This window comes from Balaenoptera physalus, assembly GCF_965194825.1.
Source record: "Balaenoptera physalus genome assembly, chromosome: 16".
Lineage (NCBI taxonomy): Eukaryota > Metazoa > Chordata > Mammalia > Artiodactyla > Balaenopteridae > Balaenoptera > Balaenoptera physalus.
This window is the reverse complement of record NC_138898.1, coordinates 47,777,375-47,789,890: the sequence shown is the minus strand read 5'-3', so window position 1 is coordinate 47,789,890 and position 12,516 is coordinate 47,777,375. Positions and strand designations below refer to the sequence as shown.

The 12,516-nt window shown below is 45.1% G+C and overlaps 1 protein-coding gene across 1 annotated transcript in view; it reads left to right on the top strand.

Annotated features, from left to right (window-relative positions):
* The first annotated feature begins 2,067 nt into the window (after nt 1-2,067).
* KIZ (kizuna centrosomal protein) overlaps nt 2,068-12,516 on the top strand; it is a 108,896-nt gene continuing 98,447 nt past the window's right edge. Inside the window, exons 1-3 of the mRNA XM_082431744.1 lie at nt 2,068-2,283; nt 7,404-7,466; nt 10,908-11,070. Of these exons, the coding sequence (XP_082287870.1) occupies nt 2,117-2,283; nt 7,404-7,466; nt 10,908-11,070 (393 nt within the window). The 5' untranslated portion in view covers nt 2,068-2,116. The remainder of the gene's footprint in view (nt 2,284-7,403; nt 7,467-10,907; nt 11,071-12,516) is intronic.

Sequence of the window (12,516 nt, the reverse complement as noted above, 5' to 3'; positions counted from 1 at the left end):
ACAGAGCCTGTTCTGGACTTTGTCTGGCCATGCCACTCCATACAAGGCAAGGAGGCCCCAGGGCCAGGGGACATGCCTGCCTGGAGGTCTCACACACACACACACACACACACACACACACACACACACACACACACACACGTCCTTCTAGGACACACTCCAGGTGTCCATCACCCTGACATCCCCTGGTCAAAGGGGCCTAAGCACCTTTCCAAGGCCTTTAAAGACCTCTTTCCCGGGTCCTTCTTGCTAGGGTGACCATCACTGGTGTGCTTACCCTTCAGCCTGAGAAGTGGCCAAGAAGAGGCTGAGGTGGGGATGAGGACAGAGCTAGGACTTGTGGACTGGTATGGGGGAGGGGGATACTGGGATGGGGGCCGGTAAGGCTGGGTAAGGAGTCAGAGAACTAAATTCCCCTGTATGAATTCTCCCCTTTTATGAAGGCACATTGGTCAAGGTAGGAGGCACCATACTTTATCTACAATTTGTCATCTTGATTTAAAATTGTTTAGGCTTCCCTGGTGGCGCAGTGGTTGAGAGTCTGCCTGCCGATGCAGGGGACACGGGTTCGAGCCCTGGTCTGGGAAGATCCCACATGCCGCGGAGAGGCTGGGCCCGTGAGCCACAACTACTGAGCCTGCGCGTCTGGAGCCTGTGCTCCGCAGCAAGAGAGCCCGCGACAGTGAGAGGCCCGCGCACCGCGATGAAGAGTGGCCCCCGCTTGCCATGGCTAGGGAAAGCCCTCGCACAGAAACGAAGACCCAACACAGCCATAAACAAATAAACAAATAAATTAAAAAAAAAATTGTTTAATATTTCGACAGATGGCATGAGGGTCTCCATTCATCCTCTTGCCCTGGACCTAGCAAATGTGAAGACAAGGCTGGATAACATCATCATTTTACACTGCAGACCTTTGAATGGCCCATCTCTCTTGCTGATGATCTATTTCCTAGTTTGTCACACAAGTAAGTGAAATTAATGACAGCGAAAAAACAAAAGAAGTGAAGAATAAGGGACTAAAGAAATTCTATAGTTTCTTTTTTCCTGCCCTGTGGGTTTTAGAATACAGTTATGGTTCTTCAGAAAGCTTTTCCCCCAAGTTGGTGATGATGATGATGATAAAAACTGATGCTTCTTCCTATGTGCTGGGACCCCTTCTAAACACTTACACACATTAATGAATCTCATCATTATAGAAACGACATAGGTGGGTCCTGTAGTAACAGCCTCCCAGTTTTACATATGAGGAACCCTGGGGGTAAAGAGGGTGATTTGTACGTGGTCACACATTTGGGCAGTGGAAGAAGGGATTGGAGCTCAGGCAGCGGGCTCCAGAGTCCCTGATGAAGTATTGTACAGGGCGTTTGTCCACCAAGCTCTGTCTGCACAAATGTCAGCTTTGCAAGCAACTTGCTGGCAACTTCCCCCGCTTCACCAGCCAGCAATGTGACCTGCAGCCTTAGCCACAGCCTCAGGGTCAGCACGGGCTTTCAAGTAACGGGGTCTACTATCAGGGTTGAGCATAGCTGCTTAGGACTGAGGATTTTGTCTTTTTTGTGTTTTGTTTTGCTTTTAAGCGCCGGTAGGAAAACAAACAGCACTGTGCCCAGCACTCAGCAAATACTGGGAAGAAGGGAAGGAAGGAGAGAATGCACCTGGTAAAGTTAAAGCAGTTTGATGCCAAAGACAAAAATGATTACGTGATTACTCCCGCCCAGCCCCCATCCTCTAGCCAGGGGGCGGGGATCACGGGGTCGGCTTCAGACCTGGCCCTCAGAGAAGGGCCCAGCCCGAAGGAGGGCCAGGGCCTCTCCCACGAGAACTCCGAACGGTTAGGGTACAGGAAGACACCAGTCTCGAAGCAAAGAGGCCTGAGCACTTAGTCGCAACGCCGCCTCTTCGTCGCCGGCGTGCACCCCGCCCTCTCCCATGGCGCCCCGCCCCTCCTAGCCGTCTGCCCCGCCTCCTCCCCGCCCCTCCATGGCGCCATGACCCCAGGAAGTTGCCCCACCCCTCACGGCGCCGTGCCCCCGCCCCTCCACGGCGCCCCGCCCCTCCATGGCGCCCCGCCCCACCCCGTGCGGCGTCGGGGCGCAGTGTCTACCCGCGGTGCATGGTGGGGCCGTTGCCTCGGACAACCCGGGCTCCGGCCGGCCGCCCGGAGGCTGTGAGGAGTGGTTGCGGCGGCGGAATGCACCGGGCCTCCGCGCCGTCCGCGCCCCTGGCGAGCCCCGACTACTACGAAAGGCTGGGCCGCCTCCAGCACGGGCTGCGGGACAGGTACGGCCTACCCGGGGCGGGGGCGGGGAGTCGGCCGGCCCGAGGGTCCGCCGGAGACCTGCCCCCTGTTCCTTCCCGCTGCCCCCGCCCGCGGTTCCCCTGGGCCCGTGTCCAGTCCTGCGACGCCCCACCTCGAGCTCCCGGAGGGGCCTGGAGGACGTACCAGAGACACCTCCTTATGGGCAGTATCCCGCGGGAGCGTGCGGCCGTGTCACTGAATGTGCCCAGAAGTGAGAGCGGGAGTCTCCTGCCTGTCACTCTCAATCCAGCCCCGTGAATTTCTCTAGTCCCCTTCCACACGCCCCCTCCCGGGCTTTTCACATTGTCATCCCACCCTGACAACTGCGCTGCATCAGTGATGACAGGTCCAGGAGCGCAGGCGGGAGAGTGAGTGTGTGTGTTCGTCAAATATGTGCCCTGTTTAAATGCAGGGGACTTTTTTTGTGGGGCCAGATTTCCAGAGAAGGGATGACATTTACAGCGGGAGAAGTCCAGCTTTCAGAGGGTTCATGATACCTTGATTAAGACATGAAAGATGAGAACCACTGAGAAACAGCTTGATCACATAAAGAGAGAAAATTATAAAGCAATTTACTATAAATAACTACATAAAAGATAGGTTGTTGAAACTATTATTCAGCTGCTAAATTAATTGGAGTTGGAAATCTCATTAGTTGACAAGAAAGGAAATAGATTTTTGGATCTCTTGATAAACAACGTTTAATGAGTGTTAAAAGTTACAAAATCATTTTAGTGAAGAGAGCTGTGTGTGATGATTCTAAAATGGCAATAATTACATGGAAGGTAAAGGCGGAAGTTACTGGTTTTGAAAAGGAATTATATTCAACCTATGCTAGATTTAATTCTTGTTAAATATTTATAGAGCATCTACAAGAGGCCTCCTTAATCATTCTCACTGTATTTACCTCTGAACCCTTCTCTACATCCTGTTTTCTTTCTGACATACCACTACTCACCCACCCACTCACCTCACCTCCAACTTAAAAAAAAAAAATCACTTCCTGCAGTGCCTTCATTAAGAGACAAGACAGTGCTCTGTGCTTTGGTACACTTAAAGTGCTCTGTGTTCTGCTAAAAGAGTGGCTTAGTTACCCCAGGCCTTTAGTTATCTGTATTTCTTAACCCAAGTTCTAATTTTAAAATGTTACTGGTTCAAATGGCGTGTTTTAAAAAAAAAACTAAGTGAATTGTGAGTTATCATTTTTGCTTCCTGTGCTAGGAACACCTGGCTGTTTATAGTCCTTATGGTATAATTTCTGTGTAATGATTATTACTCACGTTATGTCTAACACTTAATGCTTTCGCTGTTAAACAAGGTGAGGCTGTTGAAATTATATAAGGAATTTGAGTCAAATTTTACAGCCTATTGATGGTTCTGCATTTGGAGGTTTGTTTCAGTTTTAAGTCAGTACAAATTTGTTACTGTGTGTATTCATTTTTCATTTTAAAAGTCCATAACTAACTCTAATGCATAGTTAATAAGTACAGAGGCAAATAACTTCGGATACAAAGAAAACTGCAGGACAACTGTGGAAACCTAGGTTCTAGTCCTCCAACAGTTGTGTGACCTTGAGCTGGTCATTCAGCTCCCCTGACCTGCCTTCATCACCAGAAATGAGGGGCCTTGAATATTATGTAAAGTAAGGCCACAGATTTTTATCTCTAGTAGAGCAATGAGCCTTAAAGTAAAAAAAAAGTTGAAAGCTATTAGTTTTGCAAAGCAACAAGCAATGAATATTATTGTCTGTATCCCATCTGAGTGTTTGTATGTACCTGTTTGTTTGTTTGACCAATCCCCGTGACCATAAGGACCTTTTTTTCCTTAAAACTCTAGAGTCATTTTAAAGGCTGCAACCCTGGGTAGTCACAGCTGATTTGTCAGTCTGAAAATGTCCTGGGAATGGTAGAGAAAAACAACTTGCCCTTTCTCAGTCCTCTTAGAGGTGGGGTTATTGCAATGTTAGCTGGTCTAATATCTGGGCCCTCCGCTTGTAAGTGGTGTATTTCTAACCCAAATTGTCTTAGCCATACTCACACATAGATGTAATTTTATATTCTGAATTTTTTCTTTTTTGTATGCAGTGTTTTCTCTGCATCATGGCAAAAGCCAGTCACTGAATCTAAAAGAGCCTGATGGAGTGACTCGTTACAGTGTGTTTAGTGCCACAAGCATGGTAGTAACATGAAAGTGGAATCGACTCTTACAATTATATAAAAACATCCCTTGAAAAGGCCCATTAACCAGCCCCAGTTTTTTCAATGCCAGTATTGATTCAGAGTGAGATATCATAATAGTCCAGAAATTGATGCTGAGATATTAGTTGAGTAAAGTTGAAGATGGTATTGAGACAAAAATAGAATAATAAGCAGCTTACAAGGAGAAAACTAAACGCTGTGGCTGTACTTTAAGGACCACCCAGCTGTGTAAAACTTTGAAAGGTCCAGGTCAGAGGTGCAGGTGATTGAAACCGGGGCCTATGGATACACATCTTAGGGCTGGGTGTTTAAAGATTCTGAAATAGAGATTTAAGATGCAGCAGTTCTAAGATGATCCTCCCAATAAGCCTTTCTCCGGCTTTTTATTGGGGTAAATATCTTATTTTAAGTCTTGAATGTAAAATAGATATGAAAGTCAGTGTTGGGGACACTGCAGCTTGGATGTGTTTAGAAAATGGGCCTGTGAAGAAGAGTTAATGAGATCAGCATCATTTTGCCTGGTATTAGAAGGCCAAGAGGTGTTTGTGATTTTTCAGTGTTTGAAGGGTCGCAGTAGAGAAGTATGACCAGTGGACGTTTGTATGTACTGAAGACAGAGCAGGAACAAGGAAGTTTTACATTCATTATTGAAAAGAACTTTCTGCTTGGGAGGTGATGGATTCCCATAAAGATGGTGGTCCTTTTTCGTTCGAGGTCATGGGCGAATTTTTAAAATTATTTTGAAAAAAGGTCAAGCTTACAGAAAAGTTGCAAGAATAGGACAAAGACCTCGAATATTCCCCTCACCCAGATTCCTCAACTCCTTAACATTTTATCATTTTCTTTTTCCCTTTCTGTCTGTCTCTCTGCCTGTCTATGTAAAAGCATGAGACTTCTTTGAACCATTTGAGAATTGCAGATATGATGTCCCTTACATGATCGCTATGTAACCCTTCTAATCAGGAAACTAACATTGATACACCAGTCCATAGGCCCCAGTCACAGTTCACCAACTCTCCTAACACTTTTTTCTTTTCTGGTCCAGGACCCACCTGTGAACCCGTGTTGCCATGTCTCTCCATTCTCTCCCAGTCTGGAACCATTCCTCCGTCCTACCCTGTCTTTCGTGTTCCTGACAGTTTCATGGAATAAAACTCTCATCCCAGAGGGTGATCCTCAAGCTGGGTCTGTCTGATGGCTCCTCATGACCAGACAATGATCATGTTTTCTTGGCAGGAATACCACAGAAGTGAAGCATGACATCAGGGGCAAGGTCACAACTGCATTTAAGGGTCTTTCTGTCCCCCTAATTTAACGGCAAATTGCTTACACTGTCCGGTCAATCACTCTTCATTATCATATTGATCATGAAACCTTAGAAGGGGAATAAATATTTCTAACAGGGAAGCAGTTATATCACATTTCCTTCACTTCTCTTCCAAGTCCACTCTTCTTAATGAGAAAGTAAAGATCTTTGTGAAGCTACTAATTTAAAAATTTGTGATTCTGTAATTTTTTTCTTGTTTAAACGTAGGCACACCCCAACCAAGGAGTGGATTGTGTTCCCCAAGCAAAGACTAGGTGTTTGGATTTTGGACACCATTTTCCCTGTAAAAGGATTTTGGTTAAATAGTGGTTTCCATTCTAGATTACACTAAGGAGAAAAATTTACTGAACCTATAATATAGCTAACAGTGTAACTTTGGGGTTTTTTTTTAAAGGAAAAAAACGACTGAAGGAAAGCAGAAGCTAATAATTAAGGGCTCCCAAGTGGACATGGCCTCGGCCCTTTCCCTCAGGAGGCCAGCCTGAGCGCCCATCCTCTGCTGGACTCCTTTGATTCACAGTCTTTTTTTTTTTTTTAGCATTTTTATCTTAGACATTATGTGATTTCTCTTTCGGCCTTGGTTAATTAATGTTAACTTAGATTACCAGTTTGACTTCCGTTGAAGCTTGTACTTTGGTGGTCTTTGAGCAGAGCCATCTGTAGTTAAACCTCCAAGGGCTCTTTTTGAGACTGGGATGGCTTCCTGTTCAGCAGTTTTACCCTCTAGCCCCTTGGTTTTGGCTGCTGCCACCTTTTCTGCTGCCCAGTTTCCCCTGCTTCTTGCCCAGGCTGGGTGTGCGGGTGGGCATGTCAGCTCTGTCCTCTAGCTTCCTGCCAGCACTTACCTGAACATCACAAGCTAAGTCTTTACTGGCTGTACCTCCGGGGACTAGCAGTCAGTGACGAATCATGGCGATGTTATCAAGTTATAAAAGGAAATGCCTTCAGTTCCAAGTAGTGGTATCAGGGGACCTGGTCTCCCCCAGATGTGAGTGAGGCCAAGTCTGCTTCTCAGAGATCTCTTCCTAACTCAGCCACGTGGCCCTGCCCAGGCCTGTCTGGTTGGGAGCAGAGCGAGCCCCCAGCCTTCAGTTCAGGATGGATTTATGGAAGCCTTGTGTGTGGAACCCCCATTGTTCTCAGAGATGCTGGCAATGTTGTATTTTGCATATTTATCTTGTTTATTGTCTGCCCTTCCCCCTTGAATGTCACTGCCTGAGGGCAGGGACTTTCGTTGGCTCATTTACCTGGTCAGTCTTCACCTAGAGCAGAGCCTGGCTCACCACTGCACTCAATAAATAATACTTGCTGAATGAATGAACCTGCTTCCCAGCCTTTTCTCACTACGTTTCCCCATTTACTTCGAGAATCTTGTTCTTTTTGCTTCATATTGGTGTCCTTTTTGCTTCCCTAGTGACTGCTAAGGACTTTTGTGTCTTGAGTTTCAAATGCAGCTGACATTTTCTGCTTCTTAGACCAGAGAAGCATTCTCACAAAGGAGATCGTGTTCTAAATCTGCCTGCCTGTTACTGATCAGTGTAATTTATTCATAAAATATTTTCTTTCTGTATTATAGTGAAAAGAAGAGATTGGACCTGGAAGGGAAACTCTATGAATATAATCAATCTGATACATATAGGTAAGATATGACAAAGTTTTAAAACCAATTTGCCTATATTAATCAAAATTTAACCCTAATATCAATGTGTTACAAATACCATAGTTGTAGTCCTGTTGCCGTTCCTTATTTCTAATGTGTAATCGTTTCAAGTAAACACTGCAATTTAATATAATCACTATTAAGTGTAAGAATAAATTTGATCAAAGTATAAGATAAAAATTATTGTATTTTCATTATTTGATATTTGTGTTATTTCAGGAATCTTTTGCTGAAAAAACTTAAGAATAAGACACATTATAGTCTTACTTATCTTTTTGGTCACAATTTAAACACATTGAATCTGTGAATGATTAAGTCATAATTATTATAGCTGACCTTTCAACAAACTGTTGTAGGCAGGGTTACGTGGTGTCTCATTTGTTCATGGGTGTATGACAATGACTGTTAAAATTATTCTGAGCAGTGGATAATATACATATTATCCTTTTTAGGCTACTTACTCTAACATTAAGAGCAAACTTTTAATATTTTTAATTATATTTTAAGGAAACTGAACTTTATCCTGAAGCCAAATATATGGTGTAACCTCCAATATTATTCATAGGAAAGTTTTCTGGCTGTGATAGAGTTAAGTTTGTGACGTATCCATTTCATAGTACGAGTGAGAAATGAAAACATCTCATCCAGAAGAGAGAGAAGCCAAGAATACTTTAAAGCCAAAGCACCCATCAGGTCCATGTTTCCTCATCTTCAAAATTATTCTTTCGCTTTGTTTAGTGTCCATACTTCCAAAGCTACCTCAGAGTAGACAGCCATGTGTTTCTAGCGGCTCCAAAAGAGACAGGAAGAGTCAGCAAGACAGTGGAAGAAATAGCGGTGATGTGGATGCTGTGGCCTCAGAAGTGGGCCCAAGTCTGAGAGGATCGTGGCAGTTGCCATTCTTCTAGCCCCTGACTACAGGGACAGAAGACAGGGCATAGACTCTTCCTACAGCCTGTTCTCGGGTGGCTTCCCGGCATAATGGCGGTAGGCCGGGTGAGATGAGAGACCAATGGGAACCTTCACCAAGCTTCGGCTGGCTGAATTTGTTCCCCTCTCTCAGTCTCTTGTTTCCTGGAAGACAGAGGGTATGGTTTGCTAAAAATACGCTTTCTTTGCCCGTAGGATAAAATCCAAACCATCTAACGTGGCTGCCTCAACCTGGTTCCCCCAGAAGGCAGAGTCTGAGACAAGGGTTAGTGTGTAGGTGGTCGTTTATTTTAGGAAGTGGTCACATAAAGGGCTGGGAAGAATGGAGTAGGAGCTGGTAACTGCTGTGGGCACCTGCGGCTCCATCTCTCTGCTCCTCCCAAGTGTCCACTCAGGAGAAGGAAGAGGGGGCTCTTTACCTATCGGTTCCTGACCCCCGTTGGTCGAGGCCATCCCAGGAGGTGTTAACTCCTCCGTACCTCCAGGCTTTCCCTGCTGCAAATTCAGAAAAGCAGCCCCGGGAAAGCAAGATACCAGGGGCGGCGGATGCAGGTGCTGCCAGGTTGCTGCAGCCATGGCTGCAGGAGGAACAGCTGGGCCAGGAGGAGGTGAGGTGGTGTGGTGGTGTACCAGAGCCTCTATTATCTGCCCCTGTTTAGTTTTCATCATTACCATCTCTTGCCAGCCTCTCCCTAAAATTCTGTGTGGACTGAATCCTCGGTTTCTGGAACGTGACAAGGTTTTGTATAGTGAAGCAGGTAGACTCTCTTGCCAGGTGCCTCTGTTTAGTCTCAGCCCTGCCAGCACTTAGCCAGGCAACCATGGGACAGTAACTTCAGTATTCTGTGCCTCTGTTTCTTCATCTGTCAAATGGGGATGGAGATAGTTATGAGAACTTAATAGAGCCTTAAAGCAGGGTCTGACCCAGAGTAAGAGTCAATAATTTATTGTTTATGACCATTTTTTGTCAGTATCACTGTTATTCTTATTTATTGCCTCTGAGCTTTCCAACATGCTCTCTCCTCTGCCGGAATGTTTTCCCCTCATCTTCTCACTCTTGCTTTCCCCAATTTTGGGTTAACTGTTAATTCATCCTTCATGTCTCAGCTGAAAAATAATTTCCACCGGGAAGGCCTCCTGGGCCCCTTCAGCTAGGTCACATTGCCCAGTCTTTAAGAGTCCCTCGCAGTTTCCCTCATAGCAGCCATCACACTATATTGTGTGTATCTAAGTTTTGTTTCCCTGTTGTCCCAAGCTGCATGGCTTTCGTATGCAGAGTGCTGACTGTATGAATGACTGCATGGAGGGCTAGATAACTTGCTGATGTGGTCAGCTTCGAGGGTTAACGTGAGGGCAGGAGTGAAGCTAGACTTTGGGTGGAGAAGGCGTGGTTCCTATTGTACCCACTCCAGGTGGACTGTGGTCGCAGCCAGCAGCCTCCCCAAGTGCCTGCGTGGGAAAGTATGTCAGGTTCCACCTCTGTTACTGTCACTTGTGTCAGAAACGGCAGGCATGGGCAGCAGTACACCCAATCCTGAGTTTTTTGTTCAGAAGGAAAAATGGGGACAGCCAACCAAGATCAAAGCACAGAATTATTAGCACGATAAAGAGTTTCTTAAAAATTATTGGCTTAGAGGTGGGAGTTTAAGGTCTGTTGTTGATTAATTTTTAACATCTCCAGCGTCTCTGCAAATCTGTTTTTGAGGGTGAACATTTTTATAGTTTTCAACTTATTTTTGCTTGATGAGAGAATGTTGAATAATTAATTGAGCCAACAATGGAAATGCTACATACCAGGTACTCTTATGACTTAAATACTTGTGAAGAAGAAAGAGCTGAGAGGAGCAGTGTTGGTAATGAGGGGAGAGGGGCTGCACAGTTCTAGCCGCCCGCTGTGTCTTTTGATACTGCATTTTGGATGAGAGTCTCCAAAGGTTTCTTCACAATTTGAGTAGAGTGACAATCCATATATTGTTATAAAATATTTTCATAATACAGTATGCTATTGCAGTTTCTAAAAAAAATTTTAAATATCTAAATGAGAACTTTTGGGGCATTTTAAATTTCAGAATTTCTTAATGTTTATGGATTGTGGTGCGTAGTCTGATTCTATTTCTATACGAGCAGGTAGTTTTGAAATTGTCACATGAAAGAATGCCATTGGGCTGTTCATCTGAAAAGGGCCACATAGACACGGCTCTTGACACCACACTTAATTTTGAGAAAGAAATCCATATAAATCTTTATGTGTGAGTGGTGTAATGTGGTCTGGTATCCATTTCTCAGGAGAGTTATGCCTAGAGGTGATACCTCAGTGATGCTGCATTAATTTCCTCTCTAAAAATGCATATGCATCCTGCCCTTTAGGCTGCAGCATTTGGGTAAAATATCTTAGAATACGTTGTCTCATTAACAATTTTGTTAAATTCTCCTCCTTAGAGTTGTTCAAGTCTAACTCCATCATTTAAAAATCTGCTTTTATTCTTCTAGAGTTAAGCTGAAGTATGTAAAACTAAAGAAATACCTGAAGGAAATATGTGAATCAGAAAAGAAGGCTCGTACTCGAAACCAAGAATATTTAAAGCGGTTTGAGCGGGTCCAGGCTCACGTTGGACACTTTACCACAAGTTCAGAGAAGCTGCAAGAACTGAAGGTGACATCTCATTTTGTACTGTTTTCTTTTGTCCTTTTTTGCTAAGATTGGGACTAGTGAGCAGTAAGTTTCTGGTCCGTGGCAGTCCCTGATGTTCAGTCGTTCACCCGTAAGTTAACTGTCAGTTTTCTCTGGGAATTAATTACCATGTGGCCAGATTTTGATCAGAGAACTTGAGATTGCATTTTCTCAGATTTCTACTTTAGTTGAGGAATTACTGGAGCATCTATACTTTGTTACTCTGCACAAGTAGTTAAATGGGCACGGCCTCTGGCCACACCTGACCTGGCGCCTGGCACATGGAATCTCTTGGCCTCAGGACTGAATTCGAGCAACGTCAGGTTCCCTGTGGAGCCTGCTTCCTTCTTCGGAGGTTCTTTTTCTGTGGCCTGAGCCCCTCTGTTCTGGGCAGGCCGGGTGTCGGGGGGAGACTGGGGAGAAGAACTGGCCCAAGGACTTCACCCTCATGCCCGTCGACTCTGCGAGCCAGAACAGCTGTGCCTTCCCTGCCCTCTCCGACCCTGGCCCCCACTCCCTTAGGCTGCCTGGCAACCTTCTGCTCTACAAACTGTGTCAAGCATGGAGGGCTAGGCCTTGTTTCTCACCATTTGTGCTGCTCAGGGCTTTTGCCCAACTTAACCCACCTGCATACTGGTTACCGGAGAAGTTGGCTTCAGCACTTCCCTTTCTTTTTTTTCCTCTCACAGTTTTCCCCTAGCCTTGTATAATACAGATTTTAAGTACACAGGAAAAGAATTATTATAATGAGCATTCATGCTGTGGTCTGAATGTTTGTGTCTCCCTGCCCAAATTCATATGTTGAAATCCTAACCTCCAAAAGTGATGTTATTAGTGGGTGGGGCCTTTGAGAGATGCTTAAGTCATGAGGGTGGGGCTCTCATGAACGGGATTAGTGCCTTGTAACAGAGGCTCCAGGGCGCTCCTGGCCCCTTCCGCCAGGTGAGGAGACAGTGAGAAGGTGGTAGCTCTGAACCAGGAGCGGTCTGTCACCAGAAGGCAGCCATGCTGGCATCTTGATCTTGGACTTCCAGCCTTCACAACTGTGAGCAATACATTCCAGTTGTTTATAAGCCACCCAGCCAGTGCGGTTTTATTACAGCAGCCTAAATGGACTAAGACATCTAACCAGATGCAACAGTTGTAAATATTTTGCTATATTTGCTTTGCCTGTGTGTGTGTGTATGTATATTTTTTCCTGAGCCATTGAAAGTATGCAGCAGAACCCATGATATTTCTCTCCTAAATACTTGAGTGTGGATCCCTTAAGAACAAGGACAGTCTCCTCCATAATCGTACCATTATCACACCTAAGAAAATTACTGATGATTCCATAATATTATTTAATATTCAGCCAGTATTTCAGTTTCCACAGTTCCCTTCAAAAGTCTGTTTTTCCAGACCAGGAGCCAACTAGGGTACACATTA